Below are 25,882 nucleotides of genomic sequence, written 5' to 3' on the forward strand. Positions count from 1 at the left end.
AAGGATGTTAGTGAGGGATCATCTAACATTTAAGCCTGGAATTCCGTAGCACTGACACCTAGAGGCCTAGTGCAGCCAGACTGCCACTTGCTGTGCTGCCCATGTCTCCCGTAGACACCCAGCACCCAGGGCCACCTACCCCTGGCTTCCCACAGGGGATACTGTGCATTTACATTTGAGAAGGTGAAGGCTGTGTATTGTGGAGGTCACACTGTAACCTGGAACCCTCGGTAGCTCGCATCCCCTACCCACGCTGAGCCACCCTATAGACTGAGAGATTGAGGAAACAGAGACCTGGAAATAGGTCTGTAGGATTCAGAGCCTGTAGACATCTTCTCATAGGCACCAAGGTTTCCCAAGGAATGTTCACCTGCCTCCCAAACCTTTAACCAGACCCCCTGTTGCAGGGGCTCCGTTCTCCTATGTGGTATAGTAGTCTCTATCTCTGGGTTCCGCAGATGTCTTTGCATGTGTAGGGTTTACAATTCTTCTGGGAGTTTGTGTGGAAGGCTGGTTAGTGAGCAAGAGATGCAGATTCTAACCTGACACTTTTCTCTGGGCCTCAGTTGTCCTACCAATGTGCATGCCAAAAGGATTAGATTCATGGGAAATATCCCATGGAGTACCTGTGATCTTCTCCAACCCAACCATCTGTACCTGTATACCTTGATTGAGAGTATAATGTATTGTACTGGCTGGTTTTGTGTGTCAACTTGACCCAGGCTGGAGTTATCACAGAGAAAGGAGCTTCAGGTGAGGAAATGCCTCCATGAGATGCAGCTGTAAGGCATTTTCTCGATTAGTGATCAAGAGGAGAGGGCCCCTCGTGGGTGGTGCCATCTCTGGGCTTCTTGGGTTCTATAAGCAAGCAAGCTGAGCAAGCCAGGGGAAGCAAGCCAGTAAGTAACATCCCCCATGGCCTCTGCATCAGCTCCTGCTTCCGGGCCTGCTTGAGTTCCAGTCCTGATTTCCTTTGGTGATGAACAGCAGTGTGGAAGTGTAAGCTGAATAAACCCCTTCCTCGATAGCTTGCTTCTTGCTCATGATGTTTGTGCAGAAATAGAAACCCTGACTAAGACATGTACTTTGACAGACGGGGAGGGGGGGGAGGGCAGAACTCTGGAGGGGTCTGTGGGCTTGAAGCCGATGGAGAGAGAAGTGAAGCGGTGGGTGGGTAGAACCTGCACCAACAGGGCACCCAGAGGCCAGAAGCAGGCCCCGCATACTAGAGTGGGATTCTCCTGGTGTGTCTGAAGAGAGCAACAGTGTACTCACATACATAAAATAAATAAATCTTTAAAAAAAAAAAAAAGGCTGGGCGGTGGTGGCTCACGCCTGTAATCCCAGCACTTGGGAGGCAGAGGCAGGCAGATTTCTGAGTTCGAGGCCAGCATGGTCTACAGAGTGAGTTCCAGGACAGCCAGGGCTATACAGAGAAACCCTGTCTTGAAAAACCAAAAATAAATAAATAAATTTTAAAAAATTTTAAAAAATAAAAGGAATGTAGCCTATGATTCTCAAGCACCCAGTTCTCCCCTAAGCTTCGTAGGAGACAGGAGTCCTTGGCCCCATGAGCCCACCTTCCACCTCTCCTCTCTCCACCTCTCACTGCCCTACCATGCTGGTCAGGTGCCTCCGGTGCCCCCCGAGCCTCCCAGGAAAACTGAGCCAGTCAACTGTGACAAGAAAGAAACATGTCTCGATGCAGAAGACATATAAAGCCTTTTTTTTTTTAATTCAACAAAGGGCTTTTATTGTTTGTAATTCACTTCCTAAGAAGTTGATTTTTATAAACACTCTTATGGAGTTTGTTCACTTGTGCTACATTCAAAACCAAAGCCAACCATAGCTCTCAGCAACAGGCGACAGTGAGCATGCCTTCCTGGCTCTGCTGGGGACAGTGAGGCCAGCCACCCAGCTGACAGCTTCTCCCATATGGGTCCCGTCCACAGAACTCCCTGACTTCTTTGCTATTTATTGGTCGGTATTTAGCTCGCCTCCCGTTCACTCTATAAAAGTATTCTTAGAGAAAGGATTAGATGATTTGTTTTCAAGCCCTGGGTTACACTGGCTACCTTTGTGCAGAGGAGTTGGGTTGAAATGGGAGCCCTTTGACAATGGGCTGCCTTCTGCTCCTAGGCATAAGTTGACATAGAAACTGTATTACAGATGCATGTGCCAGTATGAGACATGCAAGTATGCTGTATACAGCAGATGGACGCACACATGTGTGTGCACATGAAGGAGCAATGTACACCCATGGGCACAGAGATACAGTGGGAGCCAGTGCCCCCATTCTGCCCCTCTCTTTTCTAGTCTAGCCCTCCTGCATTCTGAAACCCAAGTGGGCAGCCAGAATCTCTTATGGGAGGCTTTCAGAGAGGGCTACCTGAGTCCTGCTCAGCTCCCTTTGGGGACCAATCCCTATGAAGGTTATCAGTAAGCATGAGAATGGCCAGAGCACTGCAGAATCCAGGGAGCTGACGTCTGTTCTGGAAGGGCAGTGTCCATGCGTGTCCCAGCTGTGCAGCTTTGACTGTCCGATGTCCTGTACTGGAGCCACCGGCAGAAGGGCCACCTGCCCTTCTGAGTGCGTCTCGTGTGGTCTTTACCTGGCTGAGCCTCCCACCTGGGCAGTCTATGCTTCATCATAGGCATGTGGTAAGCCAGAGTCGGCTCAGAGCCTGGATCCCAATTACTTCAACATCTGCAGGGCCAGAGTTCTGAGAGCCGCGGCCCTTCCTGTCACTCCTGCTGTTCTGTAACCTTCGTTCTGGAGATCCGTATGAGAGGAAGGGAGCTTGGCAGGCAAAGTGCACTGCTTCGGGCTCAAGTCCATGCTCAGAGCTTGATCCACTACAGCCCTTCCTCCGGCGAGTGCAGAGTATAAAACACAGTCCACGAATGTCAAGACCGCCAAACAGTGTGCAAGGGACTACCCGAGGCTGGAGAAAGGTGCTCCCCAACAACAGCTACTCCCACCCCAGCCCTCAGGGAAAAGACAATGAAAGACGAATCTGAACTCTCCAAGAGCAATTTGCTCCCAGGCACGCATCATTATCTGTAGCGTCCACGCTAGAGCTCTGAGTTCACCAGCACTCAGCACCTTCTACACAGAGGTGAGGCAATCGCCCTGCTTGTATGCAGCAGCTGGGCAGGCCACCAGTCCCTATGGGAGTTCTCTGAGAAGCAGCCCACCAGGTCTCCACCTGCCGTTTTGGTCTCTTGCCTTCTGCCCTGGGCCTCACCAGCCAGTTAGGCAGGGTTTCTACGACCCCCACAAGATGGACCAGAACAGAGAGAACCAACCAGGACCTCCAAGCCCCAAATGACACACATTCCAGTCCTGTCCCTGAATGTGCCTGTGCGCAGGTCATGCAGCACAATGGGTGAGGGGGGCCAGGAGAGGGGCTGCAGTCCCCAGCCCCCTGCCTGCAGGGGCGACAATGGCGTGAGGGCGGTGGGCCTCTGGAGGTGCGGGATGAGCATGCTGCCGATGGCCCTGGGCACATGCAGGGACTCAGGATGCAGCCTCGTCTTCCTGGACTCCGGGAAGCTCTGGGCTCTTGCCCCCTTCTCCACATCCTTCTTTCCTGTTAGGAAATACCAGGGGTAGGGGGATCCCAGGAGTCAGAATGTGTATGCAGGGGATTCTCACATACGTTTACATATGGTTGACTATCCTACAGCCTTTCAGATCCCCACTCCACACTAGCCTCCCTAGGATCTGCCCCATCTCAGCAGTCATCCTTGCTACTACTCCTGGCCCCAGCCCCAACCCACAATTCTACTGCTCTGGGATAGAATATAAACCTCTCAGGAATCTCTAACCATCTGACCCAGATGACTTTCTGGAATCCCAGGAGTACTGGCCAGATCAAAGGTTTTTCATGTTGACCTTGAATGGCCCCCAGTGGGTAGAAAGCTCTCATTCTGTTTTCTTCACCTTGCTCTCGGGGCAGAGTTACCATCAGTCTTGGAATTACACTATTCAACAGGCCCTGAATCTGATCACCCATCCCACGTCCAACCTTTGTTTTAAAAATGTCCAATCAAAGAATCAATCTCACTGAACTGGACTAACAATATGATAAAATGTAAAGAATGAAGTCTACCAGAGACCCAAAGGTCCTCGATGAGGTTAAAGTGTACTTTATCCTTGTATTTTTGTTTGGTTCCAGGGAACAAACTGGAACTATTCTTAACTAGTGGCTGCTTCATTGTGCCACCAGGGGGCGCCAGGACACAAGCACTGACCTGGAGTGGTCTGGTTTACTGCACAATCGTGATGTCAGACTGTTGTCCCTACATAATCATCAACAGACTCCTTTTCACTCTCAGATCTGTCCTGGTTCGTGTGCCAAATCCTATATGATCCATTCCACCAGAAGCAACTCCAGCATCAGGGCCCTGATACCAATTACCTCAAAGAGGAATGAGGAAACACATAGACATCTCCCAGGTCTACCTCACTGTGTGGCCACTCCTTGTAAGTACGGGCCTGCACAACGTCCATGCACACCTCCTGGGAAAGTGCTTTTACCATAGGGCAAGCCAAAAGTACAGCCCTTCTCCTCAAGCTCTGTCATAACCAGAGAGGTACCCGTCTGCGCTGGGACCATGATATTCTGGTCCATAATGCCTCTCAGTTCTCTCTGAAGGTCTATGCACAAACTCTAACTGGAAGGTGCATTTTACTGCAGCAGAAAAACTGGAAGCAAGAATCAATATTCAGAGAACTTTTCTGATCGCCCACAAAGTAGTGAACTCATACATGTGGGTCAAAGTAGGGATCCCTTAGCAAATGGGTTCTCCTCCTCCAGCCTTGTCAGCTAGCTGGGCCACATCGACTCGCTCGATGAACGAAGGGCTGGCTGGATAACACGAGACATTCAAGAGAGCAGCAGATGCCCAGCCGGGGGCCAGGAAAGCGGTCAGAGGGGCCATTTCTCCATGACACCAGTCTCCAGTAAAGAGCAGACTTGAACCTATCTGTAGAGCCTGATGGCTGGGTGCTGAGGGAAGCACGGATTAGAAACCAGAGACTTGGGCTGGAGCGTGGAGAGCATGACCACAGCAGGTGTCTCCATGGAGACCACTGCAGGCGTCCAGAAAGATCTGTCCCAGGAAGGGCTGAGTTAAGTCATCATCTCTGTGTGCGCATGTAGCACACTGGGCCTTGCTCAGAAACTCAGATATGTACCTAGGCGCTAGAGACAGCTCCACACCAGTACAAGTTGGGAACATGTCTCAGTGCCACACCCCGGCCCAGGGAGCAGCCCACGGGCCTCCGCCCACTCTACTTACATCAGTAAGTTTCCTGGCGCAGACATGGATCTTTCTTCCCTGCGTGCTTGAGGCTCGAACGGGTTTCCAAAGGAGCGCTTCCTCAGCATAGATTTGACCAGGATCTGGGAAGAACAGGCCAACATGGGGAACAGGCCTGGCCAGCCAGTCCCAGCCTAGGCGAGCAGGCAGGATCATGGGGTAGAGTGTAGTCTAACTGACAGTTCTCCAGGCTTTTCACTGTCAGGTCAAGACATCAGCGTGGTGCCTTGGGAAGAGCAGCAATTCACAGACTGTAGGCAAAGAAGGAACTGCTTCCTCCTGCCACGCCCCTCGGCAAACCTCCGGTCTCTCCATCAGGCTGAATAAGGTGACCTTATCCCAAAAGTCCATAGACTGCAATGGAGCAGGGGCTTCCATGGCCCCTGCACTGTGGCTGACTGACCTGATGCCCCACTGTTCCCTCAAAGGCCAAGAGCAGAGCAAGCCCCAGCATGGGCACAGCCTTCGAAGCCGAGAGAGTCCATCCTTCACCCTCTTACCACAGTGGTCCAGCTGGGGATGAGCTTGACTGAGTTCTTCACCTCTTCCTCAGTCACCTCCACCACACTGCAGTGCTCCTCCTCTGAAGGGAGGGGCTCCTCCCCATGCTTGGTCACCCAAGGGTGTAACTGTAGAGCCCAGGAGATAGAGGAGGGTCAGGGTCATCAGCAGGGTCATAACCCAGGGAAGGATCAGACATCAACCAGCTAAGGTCCCCCAGCATCTCTAGCACTGACTTGAAGGAGTCCTCAACTGAGAAATGCCAACCCCAACCCCAACCCAACACACACGCCCAGTGTAGGTCCGTGCAGAAGGGGACACAGACCCCGGCCCTGAGCAAGGCCTCCATCTCCCACCTTGATACCCGACACCCCGATTCTCGTTTCAGGATTCTTGTCCAGCATCTTCAGGATGAGGTCTTTGAGTTCCTCGCTGACCTCTGGCCTAGGCAGAGAAACGGAAAGGGACCAGGATGCCACCATGAACCCGGGTCTTTTTCTCCCTTCCTTGGGATCAAGAATAATCCCAACCACATTCCTCGGCATGAGGACAGGAGGCTGGCCATCTGCTCTGGCCCTTCCCAGGCATCAGTTTCCCCTTTCTAATTCTAAAGGCAGAGATGCCACCCTCACAGGGCAAATGTTCTGCTAAAGTTCAGATACCCTCCCCAGGACCTGGTGGGTGGGGTGGGGTGGGGTGGGTGAGGAGCCTTCATGATCCCCTCTGTGGACAACTCACTCCTCGGGGAACACCACGGCCTCATTCTTGATCTTCCTGTGCAGGGCCAGGATGTACTCATCAATGAATGGGCACTGTGAGAAGAAGAGACAGACAGGATGTAGGCCTTGATCCACACTGTAGGGGGCCAGGGGTGGGAGGCACCAACCCAGCAGATGGGAAAGGCCCAATCTAACTTGTTCAGAGCACACAGCAAGGGCTCAGCAAATGTGACTGAGCAGATGAGTCACTAGAGAACTATGCTGGCGGCACCTGCCACCAGCAATAAAACTGCCTGCGGCAAAGCCTGCCTCTCCCAGGGTCTGGTGCTTGGGGACATATTCACTGAGATACGGCCTGCCTTCTTAAGTGTGGTCACCAGAGCCAAAGCACCTGTGGGGCAGGGATCTTGATCATGTCAGGGTTAGAGGTCAGCAAGACCCAATGACATGAAATGATTGTGTGGATGAAGGAATGAATGGCATCGAGAGAGGACAGAGCTCACTCTGGAGAAGAGGAGGCAGTACCACTGTCACCTCCTCTTGGATATGTGCTGTCCCAGGACAACAAATCAATCCCTCCCACAAGGGAGAAAGAGAAGCAAAAGGCCTCTCTTCCCTCAGACTTCTTGGTCCAGGTGGGCTTTTCAAAAGCCATTTTATCTAGGAACACAAGAAAAGGTCCTGCATCTGTCACCAACTCCTGCCTCCTTGGATCCAGTCACAGAGTTTCGCAGATCCCTCAGGACTCACCTTCCCATAGACAAAGCAATATAGCGTGACCCCAGTGGCCCAAACATCCAAGGCCTAGAGAGAAATAAGCCCATGTCAGTAAATATGACCACCCCACCTCCACCTTGCCCTTCTTCATTAGGCTGTGGAAGAGCCCTGCAGGGACACGCCTTCCCCAGGCAGACATCAATCAGCACACACTCCCTGAGACGTGATCCATGCTGGGCCCTGCACTAAGCACAGAGAGATGCCAAGGATGACCAGAACAGAGCTGTGTCCTTCCCGGGATTGTGGGCTTTCTAGGGACAGGCCCAGAACAGAGCTGTGTCCTTCCCGGGATTGTGGGCTTTCTAGGGACAGGCCCAGAACAGAGTTTCTAACTTAGCAGATTCCAAGCCTCATTCCATCCATGGGGCCGTTTGTTGCCTCCGTGGCACAGATGTACTTCCAAAATAGCAGTATGTATTGAACTCATGCTCAATAAGTAGCTCTGGGTTCAAGAGAGCCTCACTTCAGTTACTGTGAAATATGTATTCCAATGCCAGAGGCAACCTCTACCCCCCTTATCCCCATGCCCTCCGACAATTCCTCTCAGGCCCGGGTGGGGCTTTCCATAGGATCCTCAAGTATGCAACCCCTGACACAGACAACCATCATCATCATCATCACCACCATCACCCATCCATCCCATCCATCCACCCACCCACCCATCCATCCCATCTATCCATCCATCTATCCCATCCATCCATCCATCCACCCACCTACCCATCCATCTATCCATCCATCCATCCCATCCATCCATCCACCCACCCACCCATCCATCCATCTCATCCATCCATCCATCCCATCCATCCATCCACCCACCCACCCATCCATCCATCTCATCCATCCATCTCATCCATCCATCCATCCATCCATCCTTCCAGGGAACACAAGACAGATGCAAACTGCTATGTCCTGAGACATTAGTCTGCTTTCAAATCATTAAGGTCAGAATGACAGAGAGAGAGAGAGAGAGAGAGAGAGAGAGAGAGAGACCAAGAAGCTGGAGGGTAGGGAGAACACAGGATAATGTGTTTGTAAACTAACACCTGGGACATAGCTACCGGAGAATCAATAGTCAGGGTCACTCTCTGCTACATCGCAAGTTCTAGAGCAGCATGGGATATATTATGACTCCCTATCCACACCCCAGAAGAAGGGTGGAGGGAGACACACTCCCAATCAGAGGACTCTAAGGAAATGTGACAAGTGACCCTGATGGATCTCCAGGATTAAAAAAAATAAAGGAAGAAAAGGGAAACAGGCAAGCTGAGAACATTTCAGAACCATTTCACAATTTACATGTGTGCAACACATTATAGAACAGGCTCAGCCGGGCAGTGGTGGCACCAGCCTGCAATCCCAGCACTCTGGGAGAAAGAGGCAGGTGGATTTCTGAGTTCGAGGCCAGCCTAGTCTACAGAGTGAGTTCCAGGACAGCCAGGGCTATACAGAGTAACCCTGTCTCCAAAAAACCAAATCCAAAAAAAAAAAAAGAAAGAACAGGCTCATCACCCTGGTCACTGTACTGAGATTATACAAGAGGAATGTCCTTGTTCATCAGAAAGCCACTAAAGTACACAGTGATAAACAGACATATTGTCTCAAAATAAACTTCTGAATGATTCAGAAACATGTAATAGAAACATTCTGAAACATAAAGGCAATGAAAAAGCTAATGTAGCAAAGCAGTTGAATTGGGCTAAAAGGCTGGAGAGAAGACTCAGTGGCTAAGAGCACGGTTGCCTTCCAGAGGATGTGGGTTTGGTCCCCAGCGCCCACACAGTGGCTCACAGCACTCTGTTACTTGGATTCCAGGGGATTCAGCACTCTTTCTGGCCTTTGCTGGTCCCAGGCACAAAGCTGATACACTGACATACATGCAAGCCAAACACCCTCAGCATAAAATAAAATACTGTTTTGTTTAGCTACACAGGTTACCTTTTTTTTTAAAAAGATTTATTTATTTACTATATATAAGTACACTGTAGTTGTTTTCAGACACCCCAGAAGGTGTTAGATCTTGTTACTGATGGTTGTGAACCATGTGCTTGCTGACATTTGAACTCAGGACCTTCGGAAGATCAGACAGTGCTCTTAACCGCTGAGCCATCTCTTCAGCCCACAGGTTTCCTTTATATATACTATTCTTATAACTTTTCAGTAAATTTAGAATTATGGCAAAAGCAATCCTTTTTGATTTTGGTTTTGCAGCATTGGGGAACAAACCCCAGTACACACGCTAATCCAATCAATGTTCTACCATTGAGCTATGTGCCCAGCCTCAAATAAAAGAGTTGGAAAACCAATTTATACCCTTGGCCTTGGCTTGAACGCCAAGCCCCACACTGCCCAGACACCTCTTCCCCTTCCCTGCACGGCAGGCAGCACGCAGTGGTGCTGCAGTATGCTCCAGGCAGTGAGTGCAGGCATCCACACTGCTGCAGTACCCTGAGGAGGCCTGCCTGACACATCAGCAAGTCGGAAGCCCTCAGTCCCTCACCCCAGGCACCTCTATGATGACACTGGAGAACCGTGAGACCAAGAAACAATCTCAATCTCAATCTCTCTCTCTCTCTCTCTCTCACTCACTCACTCTCTCTTCCCCTATGTGTTGTAAGTAAACTTACAGCTTGGTGTTGTGCTGCCTTCATAACTACCCCTGGCTACATAAGAGTCTAAACCCCATCCAGCCTTATGCCTCTCAATCCTCTTGCACATTCCTAGATTCTGCCTCGAGCTCATGGCCCAATCCAGACCCTGCTATGTGCAGGACATGAGGAGATGTCCTCTGACCGTGACTCTCAGCCCTCATCACCAGACGGAAGGATAGGTAGGAATGGGGCTGCTTTGGTTCTGCCTGTACCACAGCCCAGCACAGAGCCCCACTCAGAACAAGCAGCAGTAAGAGATACAAGTGAGATTGTAATCATTTGTTAGAAGCAGAGGGTATTTGTGTTGAGCTCCAGGGAAAGGCAGGCATGCCACTATTTAGATGCAAGAAACCTGGATCCCTCAGCTTGTGAGGTGCCCTGTCCCCCTCCCCACCCCTGTCCTACCCCATCTCCCCCGCTGCAAGTTGTTCTGCCCCTCCACCCAAATTCCAACTTAGCCCAGGCCCTAGGAATCACCTTCCCACTGAAGCTCTGGCCAGAATCAGAAATGGCCTCCGGGGCCATGAATGCCGGGGTCCCTGCTGTACTAGACAGCTGAGCATCATTCCCCTCAAACTGGTTGCTGACACCAAAGTCGGCGATCTTCACGTGCCCATCGTCCCCAAGGAGTAGATTGGATGGCTTGATGTCCCTGTGGACAATCTTCTGGCAGTGCACTGCAGAGAGAAGCAGGTGATATGCAAGCCTGCGGGATCGCTGCCCAGGGCCCCGCTCCTGCCTTCACCCAGCCTAGGAAGCAAGCTGTTGCACCCAGCCCACGTCCACTCCTGTTATGAGAGAACCTCAGACGATGTCGTGAGGGTCACCTGCTCCATTGAAGACATCGAGGGGAATCTTGGGAGTCTTTGGACTCCAAGTCCAGTGCTCTTTCCTCAACAAACTAGGCATTTCCTGCTGAGGAGGGAAGTCACAGGAAAATATAGAGGAGGACAATTTTTCCATAGACCCTTCCCACATCAGCGCTGTCTGCAGGCCCAAACCGCATCGAAGCCTATGCCTAAACCATCCTCAACCAGGGAATCCTCGCTCCTAGGACTGACGCTTGGCTTGTAGGGACTGTATTATGCTACGGACACAGCAACACTGCCTCAACCCTAGGGGTCTGAATAATCGGGTTTCGGAGAAGGAGGCACCAGGCCTCAGCACCACCAGGATGAAGATGGTTGGGGTGAAGGTCAGACATCTCTAGCAGAATGAAGTCAGAGTCAGAAGCAGTGCAGAACACTGGGAGCCTTGTCTCCAGGTTCTAGCCCATCCAGAAAGGGACACTAATCTGACATCCCCATCAGAGCAGGAAGGGCCAAAATGATGCCTATTTGACCATGGAATATAGTCTTTAATTCTTTTCTCAACACTAGGCCTGCCCCTCAACGCAGGCACTGCACACATGTGGATAGCAGGCAATAGTATCGATACGTATCTCTGTACCAGAACCTGACACCTGTCTACAACCCCCATCACCAGCAAAAGAGAAACCCCCCAGTGTAGCCAGGCAGACTGATATATGCCTGTAATCTCAGTTGAATCAGGAGGATTGCAAATTCTAGACCATTCTGGGTTATATAGCAATACCCTGTCTCAAACAAGAAAAGGAAAAAAGAAACTCCACATTTTCCCTACTGTTCTCTGACCCTAAAGACCTGTTTCAAAAACTTCTCAAAACCACACCTCGGCTCCTCCTCTCGACCTCAGAGCAAGCAGCTGACTGAACCTAAGAAGAAAACAGCCCAAACTGGGTATAGAAGTACACAGTGCCTGTCATCCACCATAATGTGAGGAACCTAAAAAACTGCAGTCGAGGAAGAGATTGGCATCAGCGTGGGTTACATAGTAAGTAACACCTGAGTTAAAAAAAAAAATGTCTGAGAGTGAGTGAGAGTGTGTGTATATGTGTGTGTGTTGCATCTCAGTGTCTATTCTAATACACCTTCCTTCTTCATCTGAGCCTTTCTGGCCAGCCCCAACTGTCCCTCCACGAGACTAGAATCACAAGTCTTTGGGGTCACAGCTGCCTCCCTCTTCAGCTCCTGGTACTAACGCTCACCCCAGAGATGTCCTTCATTAGGGCCCTTAAGGAGGCTGTAACCTAGAACCTGAGACTAGCGTGCATCTGAAGTGGGGTTAGGAGATGGCAGACAGGCCCTCGGCAGAAGAGAGGGACCGGCAGAAGGAATGGGGGACAGCCAAGCCCTGGAAGGACTGTTCCTGCCCAGTGTTTCCTAGACAACAGACCAGGGACTGAGTGTACCCATCCTTCCTGCGCTATGGGCTCTGACTGGAATCTATGAATTAAGCACTTGTGTCTGTGCCTCAGATTCCCTACATGTACAAAGAGAGCGGTAATCTGGAGACGCGAGACGGGCAGCATACAGATGCCCCATGTCACTGTGGGTTACACCTCAGCGAGGGAGGGAGAATTCACGCACAACTGGTCCAGATATGATGTCATTTCCCAGCTCAGGCCAGAACCCTACGTTTCTGAGGGCCCTCCTCACCCTAGACCAGCTAGTCTCCCCATGCCGGCCGCCCTGCCTCCTTCCCATCCTACTGCTACTGCTCTAATCCCGACCTCACCATCTGTCACTTGAGCTGTGGAAATAGCCCGCCCCTGGCCGCTGGCTGCCTCTCACACCCCATCCAGACACCACACAGCTGCCAAGCAGTGCTTTCTAAGAAGCAAATTCCATCAGGCTTTCCTGCTCAGAGCCCTCATAATACCGGCAGGATTCAGTCTGAAGGTCTTCCTCAGAGATGTGTCCAGCCCTCGCGATATGGCCTGGACAGTGTTCCAGACCGCTGCTCATTAGCCACCAGGCCACGCCACTCGGATGCACCATCCTGACTGAACAGCCCCGCTCCTCTCTTGCTTCTGCCTGACAGGACTTCCCACCATCAGCCCTCATAGCTGGCCAGTGAACCCCGACTCTTTAGGACCTGATCTCAGCCTCTTCCTGAAAGCCTGCACGGCCCCTGTGTCTCCGCAGCCCTGGCCGGCATCACCTGACACACAGAGCTCCCCAGTCCTCGACCATCATCTGTGCCCCAAGTAGGTGCACATAAGTGAGTGAAGTGAATGAATAACTGACCGTACTTCCTGGCCCTGAGCTCTTGCCTTAGAGGTCCTGACAGCTAAGCCTACCCCGCCATCGACACAGGCACTAGGCCAGGACACACTCTTCCCCAAGCAGCTGGACACAAATGTCTTCCATCTCACATATCCTGATGTTCTGCAGAGAGGAGACGCTTGGATAGAACCCAGCAGAAAAAAAAAAAAAAACATGCAGGGCCGCACAGTGGTGAATGCGATGCACGCCGAAGAATCTAGCGCATGCCCAGTGGCGTCCACTAGGTCCACCCACACCTTCCCGCCCCTTTCTCCACTAAAGCTGATTGGTAGATCAGCGCTGACTGACAGGAAGGGTTGAATGGCTGTTTAGCGTGGGCACAGCCCACTCCTATGTCCTCTAGATCCAGTCCCTGTGGACCAGCAGTCTCACTCACAGTACTCGAGGCCTAGGATGATGTCCCGGAGGTAGAGGCGAGCTTGTTCCTCTGGGAAGGGCTTGTCACAGGGTACTTCCATGACTGGCCTGTGAAGGAGGGAGGAGGACTGTTCAGTGGAATCAGGAATACAGAAGGCTGCAAGGATTGGGGAACAGGAGCCCCCCCAACCTCTCCCCCGATCCTGGTGCTCATGGTTCATAGAAATCAAAATACTAGCTTCTCCCATATGCCAAAAAAGTTGTGACCTATCTATCCCTTTTCAATTACAATTTCAAGGCAAATTTATCCCCCTTTCCACTGGCTTGTAGTTCTTGCAAGAATTAAGCTTAAACAAATAATTACAAAGGTGCCATTTAAACCAGTGGCTCTAGAACTGTGGACCCAGACTCAAGGGTTGGGAAATCAATCAAGTGGGTCTGTTTTTCCTTGTCTAATGAGATACAATGTTTCAGAATGTATAACATGTGATGAAGATAGGCATAGACAGTGTTCTAGATTATCAGTTACAGACATGAGAGGCAATACAAACTTACAATTTTTAAACTAGTGTGGTAGAACACACTTTTAACCCCAGTATTTAGGAGGCAGGGTCAGGAGAATCTCTGTTGCTTTAAGGCCAGCCTAGTTTACACAGCAAGTTCTAAACAGCCAGAGCTACATAGTGAGACCCTGTCTCAAAACAAAACAAAAAACAAAACAAAACAAAAAAACAGCTTGGGATTATAGCAAGCGCCTGTAACCCCAGCACTTCAGAGGCGGATGCAGGAGACTCACCATGAGTTCAAATTCAGTCAAGTCAACATAGTGAGATCCTGTCTCCAAAAAAAACACAACCATATACTTTTATTGTTGTTATTGTGGTGGAGGTAGAGGTGGTGGAGATGGTGGTGGTAATGGTGGTGATGATAGTGGTGGAGGTGGTGGTAGGGTGGTGAGACAGGGTCTAACATAGCCCAGGCTGGCCTGAAATTCATTATGTAGCTAATGATTACCTTGAACTTCCCAAGTCCTAATCCTCCTGTCTCCACCTCCTGATTACAGGTATTAGCTGCCATCCTTGGGTTTATGAGGTGCCAGGGACTGAACCCTTGGTGAGGTGCATCCTAGGTGAGTGCTCTACCGGCTCAGCTGCAGGCTTGGTCCCTAAAACTTCTTGTTTTGCATACAGCTTAAATAAAATTGGCCTATCAGGAAAGGGCCGGCAGAGGGCTAGTTGGTAAACTTCATCTGAGGCTTGGCGAGGCGGGTCCGGGTCAGCCCAGCTCTGTACCCACCAGTCCATGTCAACTGCACTGCAAACATCAAACAGGGCAGGCAGGCAGAGTGAGAAGACCAGGCTTCGCCAGCCACTCGCTGTGCAACCTTGAGCAGGCTAAGCGCCTTCTCTGATCCTCAGTTTTCTCTCTGCCACAATCTTGGGTTTGGAGTAAAGCCCAAAGAACCCTTGGTGATTTAAATGCAAGTTCGAGTTTTGCCTGAAAACATCCCTTCCCCCACTTCCATCCAAACATCTTCCTAGTTTGTCAAGGTCTGACTGGAAGCCCACCCCCTCCCAGCCTGCCTCCCTGCCTCCACAATCCTCACCGGCCTTCATGCGACCGGTCGCAGGTCTCTTATTTACCCCCGAGAGCTGGTGTACAGCTCGCATGCTCACCCCTGGGCAGGAGACAGGGAGGACAGGAGACTGGATTAGAAATGCCTGCCTGACAGGATGGGAAACTCACCCCTTTCTCAGGAGGTCGAACACTGAAAGAGAAGAGAGAAGAGAGGTGTCATAAGGCTGTGGGCGGCCAAGGTTCCTCCCCATTCTGGAGTGGGGCGGGGGAGGACAGGTGAGGTAGGCTCCCCATGGGCCTGCCTGACCGGATCCTAAAGCTCCGATGACACCCCTGACCAAAGCCTCGCCTCTTGATACCTAAAGCCAGCTCTCCTGCCCCGCCCCTTTCTGTGCTGGAGTAGAAACCCAGGGTCTTCCTGCAAATCCTGGGCAATCCCTAGCTTCACCTCCAGCCCACCTATATTTCTCCAAATCTCCTCCCAAAAAAAGCCCAAGGATCAATCAGGACAAAGAACTTAAATAATAGCACCCATGCTAATAAGGATAATTACGAATGTGCACATCTCCTGACATCAACCCTTCGAGATACACACCATCCTAACCTCATTTTATTACTTTGTTATAACTTTCATTTTTGAAGGGCTGGGTATTGAGCCCAGTTCCCCAAGCATGCTGGGCAAGTGATCTGCTGAGTTACACTCCTGACCCTATTATCTCATTTTATAGGTGAGAAAATGGAGGCTGGATCCCCAGACTCACTGACTCAGCCAGCTCCTCTGTACCTACTGAGTGCAGAACCATACTGACCCGGACTGGTCAGGGGCAGGGAGTGGGGCCAAGAAATAGACACTAAACATGATTAATCTAGGTCTCCTCCTGCAGTGCTGTATAAGAGAATCCAGGGTTGAGGGTACAGGAGACCATGGCTATCCCAACATTCTGTGTGTCCCTGGGGAGCCCTCGGTGGGACCAGCCCCAGGTAAGCTGCTGTGGGAATGAGCTGGGTCACTCACCCAAATAGAGGTTGTCTTCAGCAGGGTCATCCAGGACCTGATCAGAGGGAGCAGACAGGGCATAGGGCTTGAGGGGGAATGGAATTGAGGAATCCAGGATTCCTGTCCTCTTCTAACCCAAGACCCCTACTGTGCCCTGCAGCCATCCTGGACACAGAGCAGAGACTGCACAGGGACCCACAGAGGGGCCTCAGTATCAATGACCTCCTCATCAGCCCTCCATATAACAGCCCCATCCCTGGAGAAGGAATTCAGTTACCTCCAGGGCAGGCCCTCATCTTCAGCAAGAACCCCCTGGACCAGCCTGGGCTGCCTCGATACCTCCACAGTCCCACCCAAGGATGGTTTGCCCCCAGTGCCTCTGCCGCTTGCTCCCAGGGCCTCCCCCCCCCCCCCCAGGCTGGGCGCTCACTCGCCCACCCACCAAGCTCCAGGACCCTTCCCACCTCTCCTACCTCAATCAATTTGACTACATTCACGTGGTCTAGCTTCTTCAGAATGGCAATCTCCTGGTACACACGCTCCAGGGGCAGCAGCTGTTTGCCTGGCCCTCCCTGGGCAGCTTGGGACCCTCTGGGGGGAGGACGGCCTGTGACCAAAAAGCGAGTCAAGGCGCCAGTCCCGGAGAAAGACCCTCACGAGGCTGAGATCTCGTTCCAGTTCACCAAGCCTCGTCCATCCTTGGGCCTTTGCTCCGGGTTCCTACCCTCTACCCCCACTCCTAAACAAAAGGAGTTAGGGACCAAGCCCTCCTCCTCTGCCCCCAGCCTAGGAGCTCGCAAGGTCAAGGCATACATACGAGGAAAGCCATACTGCTTCAGTAACTTCTTTTTGGAAAGAACTTTCATTGCCTGTGGAGAAAGGGACAGAAATATCACATGTGTGCAGCCACCAGGGGCTAGAAAAGGCCGGTCACATGGGGACTGTGGCCCAGATGAGCACACTGACAGCTACCGTTGGCACTGAGCGTATGACCATGTCAGCTATGCCATAGCGGAGTCTAGGCCTTCCCCCTGTTCTCTCTTCAGAGGAAGCCAGGCTCTGCTTACACACCCCAAGAAACAGGAAGTCCATTCCCTCAGCACACCCCAGGAACAGGAACCTCCCCCTAAGAGGTAGCCCTGGCCCCCTTCCCCAGCACTTCTCCCTACTCTCTGGGCTTGTGGGGCCTGACCTAGGCCACACCTGTTCCCAGCCCCAGACTCACATAGTGTCTGTCTTCACTTTCGTTGTAGGCCAACCTCACCACACCATAGGCACCCTGCAGAGAGCCATCGGTCAGCCCCTCAAGACACAGCCACATTCTCCACAGCTCTGGTCCCAGCCTCTGCACCCCAAACCCACCCGATCTCCTACCACCTGGTTCAGGGGCTCACATTTCCAACTGATGAGGAGGGGACTCCTGTGCCCTGGGAACCACCCACCCCTGCCTCACAGCTCCATGTAGCCCCTAGTCTCCCCTAGTCTCTCTCCATTAAGAAACCCTCTCCCCCCAGGAGTCAGGAGCCAGAAGCTATCTCTGCCCTCCTTCTGATCGCCCAGTCAGGCTGAGGGGTCCTGGCTCTGCTTCCTAGTCCCATCAGCGGGAAGGAAGGATGCTCTGCAGCACCGCCCGCACCCACTTCCTGCCCAGGTCCGCCCGCACCCGCCTCCTGCCCAGGTCCTACCTTGCCAATCTCACTCTGCAGCTTGTACTGGTTCAGTTGCACACAGTCCTGGGGGGAGGGGCGCATCAAGGACAGCTCGTTCACATATCGGATGTGCTCATCCGTGTGCCACAGTGCTCCCACCATGGGAGATTGTTTAGGGCCCCGCCTCTACTTCCCAGACCCTAAGCTCTCACCCGCCCTTCAACTTTGGACGGGGAAGATTGGAGGGTAGCAATCGCCACTATGAGAGACGAGGGCTCTCGGGTGATGTGTGATGTGTGAAGATACCATGGGTGAAGCCCTGGCTGTGCTGTGCTCCCATCAGGACCCAAGTTCACATTCAGATCCAAGCCCATGAAAGACCAAGCGCACCGCAGTTTCTAAGTCAGAGCAGTCTCTCGGAGGCATAAGCATGGCTTAAGCTTGGGATGGTTTAGGGGTAGAGACATACATGATCTGTTTTCAAGGCTCTAAGAAGGCTTCTTAGGGACTGGAGAGATGGCTCAGTGGTTAAGAGCACTGACTGCTCTTCCAAAGGTCCTGAGTTCAAATCCCAGCCCCTACATGGTGGCTCTGAATCCTTCTAATAAGATCTGGCGCCCTCTTCTGGTGTGTCTGTAGACAGCTACAGTACACTTACATATAATAAATAAATAAATCTTAAAAAGTAGTAGGAGGAGGAGGTTTCTTAGGAACAAGAGAGGGTGGGAAGAAGACAGGAGGTAGCCCTTGATTCAGATAACCTTCCCTGGGTTGGAAGAAGCCCTGCTGTTAGGTAGTAAACTTCTCACTGAGCTCTTAAGGTATGCTAACCAAAGAAAGTTAAGTATATGGTACATATGGTGGGGGAAAACCAAGGCTTTCCTGACAGGTCCTCGAACAACTTCTAAGTCCACCTCACCAACCTCTGTGTCTGAGATGGCCACATGGTGGGACTCGATGGTGGGTCTCCGCCAGGCCCGAGGAGAGATGTGACTGGCAGGTCCTGTAGAGTATGGCCCAACCTGAGCCTCCAGACAGCTTCCGGCTGGTCGTTCCTGCAGGGAGAACTTCCTAGCTGAGAGGCTGGGACGGACTGGAGTGGGTCTTGAAGCGCTGCCAGGGATCACAGAGGCAGCTCTGGCCCGCGGTGGAGGGTCCACACCATTCCTGGCAGGCTCTGGGCCCTCGTCTGCTTCTTCAAAATGGGCCACACTAATGGCTGCCACCCGATCTACTAGCTCTGCTCGAGGGTCCTGGCAGCAGACGGCCGGGCCACTCTCCATAACTTCAGTCAGTGGATGGATATTCTGTCTAACCGCGCTGGGAACCTGAGAGAGGAGAGAGTGTCAGTGCTGGCTGGGTCGGTCGAGATCCTTTCCCCTCTACAGCCACCGTGCTGTAGACATACCTCCCGGCTGTCCCGTGGCCTGGGCTCACTGGCACCCAAACCTAGGGATCCCCAGTAGCTCACCCAGCTCTGCTGCACACCTTCAGTGTCCTGCCCATAAAACAGGTGCAGTCACTTCTGCTCTGATGGCTACATAGAAAAGTACAACAAAACTGATTCTGCAGTGAGGACGGACAGACATGGGGAAGGCCTGGAAGTCCAGCCACACTAAGGCACGGAGTCCCAGGTCAAGTCAATCCCAGCTACACAGGCTGCCCAGTGACTCTGCAGTCGACACCCTTGCTGACAGAGCATTCTAGTACAGCCCCATAGGAGCAGGCTGGGCACTGGAGCTGCAAACCCAGACACCACCTCCAGGAAGGCTTCCTGGATGTCCCGGACCTTCACTGCAGCCCCTCTCGACATTTTCAAGAGCATTTCCTGAGGTCTCTGGCTTCTATCACCTCCTGTCGCTATTTTCAAGAGCCTGAGTGGTCACTTCACTGCCCTAGTAAAGCTGCCAGCCCAGGGCACCACCTCAGGGTCTGCCACACAAGACACTAGTGCAGTCTCTATATTCCTCAGCTTGCCCATGTGACCAAATGTCCCTTATGGTTGCACTCCTGTGGCCGAGGTGCTCTCGAGTCTGGTTTTCCATATTCCCCCCATCTACTGCGTCCTGGGTCCCCAACCTACTCAAAACCCTAACAGTAGCCCTGGCCTGAGCCTCAATCCCCAGCCTCAGGACCACCCATACCCTAGCCATCACCCTTAGCTACACACTGGCCCTGGCCAAGCGCTGACTTACTCTCAGACCAGGGCAATTCTCCACCACAGCCCACATGCTGGCTCCACGCCCACCCCAAGCTCCCTCCTTACTGGGCCTCATTTCTCCATCTTCTAAGAAAAGGAAGTAAGTGGACTCCTGAACCCCTGCCCTTCCGGTCTGTTGGTGACTTCCTCTATCCTGACTGCAACTCAGAGAACACAGGTCCCATGGGTCCCGTGTTCACTCCACCTTTGGCTCTTCATCCTTTGCTGTGAATGACGGGCACAGGGGGTAGGGCCAGCCAGAATGCCCTAGCCACTGGTAGGAAGCCACCTCTGCTGAGAGCCTCCACAGCTCTGGGGCAAGCAGGCTCCCCTCTGTACTGTAGATGCTATGCCTGCCTAGCTGCACTGGATACTGTCAGGCTTGGGCAAAGGTCAGAGGCTCTGCCTGGCTCCCCCCCCCCCTTACCCCAATAGAGCTGCCAGCCCAGGGGACGGTACACTAGGGGAGGGCCAGCTTGGAGTCTGCCACACAAGACATGTGCTGAGTGCTAGGAGTCAGCGGGGGGTGGGGGTGGGGGGGGGTCCAGCAGAGGCGGCAGAGAAGAGACTGAGGCTGGAGCTCTGAGGGGCCTCCCTGGGAGAAGAGAGCCTCCCCAAGCCTGACTGACTTCTTTTCCTCCCTCTCCTCCATTCCCCATAGGGTAGGCCTCCCCACCAGGTCCTAAGCCCTGAGATTAGTTCTTCAGTGTGCTGTGTCTCCTCCGTAAGATCACTTGTGTCTCTGGGAGTGCCTGGCTCATAAGAGCTTGATAAATATTTGCTGAATACAAGTGGTCTCCATAGTGACCTCTGCAGCCCTGGCCCCATTCCATGGATGGGAAAGCACCCTCAGTGAGGGAAACCCAATTAGCCTCAGGCTGCAGAATTCAGCACAGAGTCAGAAGTGAGCCTCCAGCAGAGAGAAGCCCAAGGCTGACCTGGTTCACAACCTTTGCATATAATTTCCCTATGGCTACAACTTCTAAAAGGCCACCTTTCTTCAACTCCATTTCCACCTTTTCTTAGACAAGATGGGGAATGGAGAATGGGGGTGGGTGGGAGGAGGGTAAGGATGGGTCTGGGATCACACAGCAAGTAGGTGCAGAAGCCTTCCTATTCTACTTTTTGTTTGTTTGGTGTTTTGGAGACAGGGTTTCTCTGTATAGCCCTGGCTGTCCTGGCACTCACTCTGTAGACCAGGCTGGCCTTGAACTCAGAAATCCGCCTGCCTCTGCCTCCCAGAGTGCTGGGATTACAGGCGTGCACCACCACCGCCTGGCTTCCTACTCTAGTCTAAAGGCGTGGCACCCAGGTTGGAGTGCCCAGGCTACCTACTTCCTGGCTGTTAGGGGTGGGGAGGGCAGATAACTTTGGCTGGTCCTCTCTGGTGACACGGGCCACGAGGCAGGTCTTGCATCCATGTGGTTGTGATGTGTAAAGAAGCTGACTCCGTTAGGGACACAGGACAGTGGTTGCTACTAACAATCTCCAAAGAACTGAGTAGTGACTGCATGGGATGAGCTGGGGCCCAGATGGATGCGAGGGTGGTTTGTGGGAGGAGGTTGTGAGAGATGACGTCAGGCTCTCACCAGTCCCTCCCTCTCGCCTGGATCAAATTCAGGTGACTAAGCTGGGCTTGGCTGGAGAGAGGCAGTAAGGGAGGCCCAAAGTTTCTGCCCAGAGTCTTGGAGATGGGGCCTTGCTCCTGGCCTAAGGCTGTGCTGTATGCACGGGGGGGGGGGGGGGGGGTTGATCTGTTGACCGGGAAAGAAAAAATACACTGGAGGCCGGAAATTGGTCTGCCTCCTGTGGATCTGCATCTAGGAGCACAACTGGACAGACAGACAGCTCTCACGTTCCCCACCCCACTCTCTGAGGGGGGGCTCCCCTTTTACCAGCTGATTATGTGCATTTCTGTCTCTTTAGGCCTGCACATAGATGTAGCCAGGGCCAGGGGAACCAGACTCCAGAAGTTAACTCCACAGGGTTTTCTATCCCACTAGCCTGAAACTGGTGGTGGTTTGTAAGGCTGGCCTGAGGGTCCACTCCTCCATAACAGCTCACCCAATGGGTCTTCTCCAGGCCCTACCCAAACTAAAGTCTTGAGAATGCTTTGCAGAAGGCGATTTAGCAGGTAAATAGAGGTCAAGTGGACAAACAGAAAGATGGTCAGACAAGCTGGGACGTAGACCCAGACCCAGGTTACAGCAAAGATTCTTGTGGGCAAGGGATTCTTCCACTGGTCAAGAGAACAGTTCCAGCCTCAGGTCCTCCCTCATTAGGCAAAGTTCAAATCCTGTTCTCCCAGATGGGAGCTGTGTTGCCTGGGTTAGGACACTAAAGATACATATATACATACATACATACATACATGCACACATACACACACATGCACACCACGCACACACACACACACAAACACTATGGTTTTTTGAGACAGGCTTCCTCTGTAGCCCTGGACTGTCCTGGAACTCGCTTTGTAGACCAGGTTGGCCAGATCTGCCTGCATCTGCCTCCCGAGTTCCAGGATTAACGGCGTGCACCACCATGCTGGACTAGGACACTAAGCTTCTTGAAACACCAGTTTTCTCACAGGTGAATCAGACAGATGGCTACTGCCCAGCCTTCTCTGTGAACCCTAGAAAGAAGTGGATGAGGCAGTGGACACAGAAGCAGTCCGAGCCCAAGTAACATGTAGCTGGAATGTGTGTGTGTGTGTGTGTGTGTGTGTGCATTAAGAAGCAAGTGTTTGGGCCTCACTCTACCAAGTGCGACCCACTTTAGGTGCCCAGCTCAGACTAGCTTGACTCAGGCTCCTTCTCCAAGCTGCACCCCACCCTCCAAGTGTCTGCCACGCCCAAGTACACAAACTCTTGGCTTCCGAAGCCCACTTCATCCGACCTCTGTCTGAGGACAAGACCCATCCGGCTAAGTCTCTTAACAGAAGCCAGGAGAAGAAAGAGGAAGAAGACTCCGCAGTCACCCACACTGGTTCAAGCAGCCCTACCTACGGTAACTTCAGGGACCAGTGACTTCACAGTTCTGTTAGAAATGTTCCAGAGTCAGGCTGAGCCAGGGACCAGGTGCCATCCAGGCAGAGGACGAACAGCCCTGATCAGCAAAGGACCGGTCAGGGGGAACTGCAAGGAGGTAGTGGCCATGTGGGCTGCACAGCGAAGCGGTCCTGACATCTCTGGGCCACTTCTGTAGCCTGCTTATGCTTCTGGCTAGGGTCTAATGGCGCAGGCAGCGGTGCTCTCTGCAGCTCCCCACCCCTGCCTGGGATGACTCAGTCCCCTTAAGGGAGACCCAGGAGTCTGGTGCCAAGTCAGGCTCAAGGATGCCTGCTGTGAGGAGGGCCCTCCCACTACCTCGGGGGATCCCCAAACAGCCAGGTGGGCTCGTGCCTCCCCCTTGCGGCTATTCTCAAGGCATCCTTCAGCCCACCTGTGGAAACTGACATCCGTGGGCCTCTTTTTCTACGCCAGCTCTGAGCCGCCACCCTCTCTCTTCCCAGAGATCTCCCCCCTCCCTGTTTCTGGGCAGCTCAGCGACATCAGGGACCTAACTCAGCACCATCCCTGTTCCGGTATTCATCCGCGGTTCCCATCACTGGGATGGGAACTCCATTTCCCCAGTTTTCCATAGGGCCTGGGCCAGAAAGGCAAGAGCCAAAGGGCTTGTTTCCCCTGTCCCTCTCTCTCACCGCCCACCCCTCCACCTCCCGCGGCGCGGCACTCACACTCCCTCCGCTCTGGCTGCATCCCACTCGTCAAGCTTTGCAAACAGCAGGCTCTGTGCAGCCTCTGTGCCACCAGGCCTTTGCACAAGCTGCTCCTTCTGCCAGGAACACACCTCCGTTGGCTTCAAGGCCTGAAGACCAGTTCAGACATCACCTCCTTGGAGAAACCTCTTTGATCTCCCCCTCCCCCTGTCCCCCGCTGGCTGGCTGAGGTCACTAAGTTAAGCTAAACAGCACAGATCTGGGGATAAAACAGCCAGGTTCTGACCTCCACTGCGCTTTCATCTACTTCCGGAGGTCTCCCTAGCCCAGATTAATATTCCACCCCTCCCTCCGCACCAGTGGCTAACGGGGAGACTTCTAACATGCAAATGTGTTCGGAGTTTGCCTCTATTGTGAGTCTGGGGAACAGATAGACACACTGACTCCTGGCATGCAAATCCAGGGCCATGCATCCCTGCTACAACTATTCACCAGGGTATCTGCTATATAGGTACGAGGAGGAGGTCAACCGGTAAACCCAAAAGACGAAGTCCCCACTGTCACGATTTGCTCTCCAGTAGAGTCATGAAGCAACAAATAAGAATGCTAGCAATAAATACATGACAGGTGTCGTGGGACGCCGTGGGAAGACAGCTACTGCAACAGGCAGGATCAAGACGCTAAGGGACACAATCGATGTGGTGCAGAGAGGGCTTGCATGCAAGACAAGCTCTGAGCAGCTTTGGAAGGAGAGAGGTGGTAGACAGTGTGGACACTTGGAGAAGAGCATCTCAAGTCAGAGGGACTGGCCTATAGGTGCAGGTGGCATGAGGTGGGCCACCGGTGCTGGCTCTGTGTGAAGACTTGCAACGGGTAGATGTGGCTGCAGCTCCTTAGTGAGGGTGTGCATCTGGACAGAAGCTAAGGTCCACTTACACTGGTGTTTTCCTGGAGGAGGTGACACTGTGACCACTAAGCAGGATTCCGAAAGGAGAAATGGGAGTTCACCCCGTGCCTAAGAGAGATCCCTTCCCAAAGTGGTAGTGGGACTCGTGCTTGGCTTAGGGTTTGTGGACAGAAACCAGAGGCCTCCAACGCCAAAGGAGTCTTAAGCAGGGAAGCAATTCAGTTGGATAAGGTTTAAAATAAGCCCCAGTCCTGGTGTGAGGACTGAGAGTTGGGGACCAAGCAGCAGGTAGTAGGGTCTAGAACAGTCTGACCCACAGTGTATGTTGGATGGAAGAGGTAGAAATGTGCAGAAGACCCAGCCTCTTCCTTTTCCCTGCGATTTTCAAGGACACAGCTGTGCGCTTCTCTCACACCCTGAACCTACCTAAGGCAAAGAGAGGCACTCACTGGGACACAGTCCTGGGACCCAAGGCATGTGACAGCGAGCTCTGCTCACTCTGTAACACCCTCAAGACAGGCACATACCCCTTCCCTGACAGATGTAACCCTGTCCTCCTGACCCGTACTCACACACCACTCAATCCTGAAACGCACCGCTCCCCCACCACCACGTACACAGGCACACTCTTGTGTCCACGTGACGCATGCACACCCGCCTCCAAACACCACACACAGCTCCCGCGCACGTGTGCACCCTCGGAGCACCAATCCTGTACCCACCAGACCCACAAACCACAGCGCCGCCTCCGCCACCCGCACTCAGCCAGGGGACGACTGCGCAGCAGCTTAAGTCGCTCGCAGCATCCGTCCCATTCATCACCCCGCCCCCAGCTCTCTTCGGAAGACTCACGGGAGGGCCGTGGGAGAAGCGCTCTGCTGAGATCCACACGTGGGTGCACCCGTCCAGGCCCACTCCGAATAGACACGGCCTCCACCCAGAGCCGGGGCCCAAGGCACCGCGCGTGAGGCTTCTGTGCAGTCCCGCAAACAGCAGCTGCGGAAGGGACGCAGGTGGCCCGGCACCCGCATAGCTGGCTTAGACAGATGCAGGTTCGGGGAGCCACCCCGAGGATCTGGCCCTGCAGACACAGCGGGAATCTCTGCACGCCAGATTCCGGCTGCCCACGTAGACGCGGCCTCGCAGACCACCCCTCTACAGCACGCTGGCTGCACAGGGCGGCTCAGCGGTCCGCACCCCAGTTCCCAACTCCAAGTCCCGGCTGCTGACCCCTACCTAGGCACCTGGCGACAGTCTCTGCGGTGGGCGCCAGGCTCGCTCCCGCTGTGCGCGCCCCGCCCTGCCCGCCTTGCCGGGCTAGGATCGCCCGGCTCAACCCGCCGGCGCCGCA

General features: G+C 53.1%; 1 protein-coding gene across 5 annotated transcripts; it reads right to left on the reverse strand.

Moving 5' to 3' along the window:
• Positions 1–1,750: 1,750 nt before the first annotated feature.
• Positions 1,751–25,882, reverse strand: Camkk1 (calcium/calmodulin dependent protein kinase kinase 1). 5 transcript variants are annotated; one of them, XM_052196226.1, is made up of 17 exons: positions 25,768–25,882; positions 25,384–25,527; positions 18,624–19,028; positions 17,737–17,784; positions 17,277–17,330; positions 16,869–16,920; positions 16,525–16,658; positions 16,070–16,106; positions 15,223–15,244; positions 13,496–13,584; positions 10,451–10,650; positions 7,299–7,352; positions 6,568–6,641; positions 6,186–6,273; positions 5,829–5,957; positions 5,308–5,411; positions 1,751–3,593 (listed from the first exon to the last, which is right to left on the reverse strand). In XM_052196226.1, exons 3-17 carry the CDS (start codon positions 18,981–18,983, stop codon positions 3,521–3,523), a joined length of 1,518 nt encoding a protein of 505 aa, XP_052052186.1. In that variant the 5' UTR covers positions 18,984–19,028; positions 25,384–25,527; positions 25,768–25,882; the 3' UTR covers positions 1,751–3,520. The 5 variants fall into 5 exon arrangements, with proteins under 5 accessions (XP_052052186.1, XP_052052188.1, XP_052052187.1 ...); XM_052196228.1 differs by lacking the exons at positions 25,384–25,527; positions 25,768–25,882 and adding exons at positions 19,172–19,237; positions 19,896–19,982; XM_052196227.1 differs by lacking the exon at positions 25,384–25,527.

Source organism: Apodemus sylvaticus, chromosome 10 (genome assembly GCF_947179515.1).
Source record: "Apodemus sylvaticus chromosome 10, mApoSyl1.1, whole genome shotgun sequence".
In the NCBI taxonomy this organism is placed as follows: Eukaryota; Metazoa; Chordata; class Mammalia; order Rodentia; family Muridae; genus Apodemus; species Apodemus sylvaticus.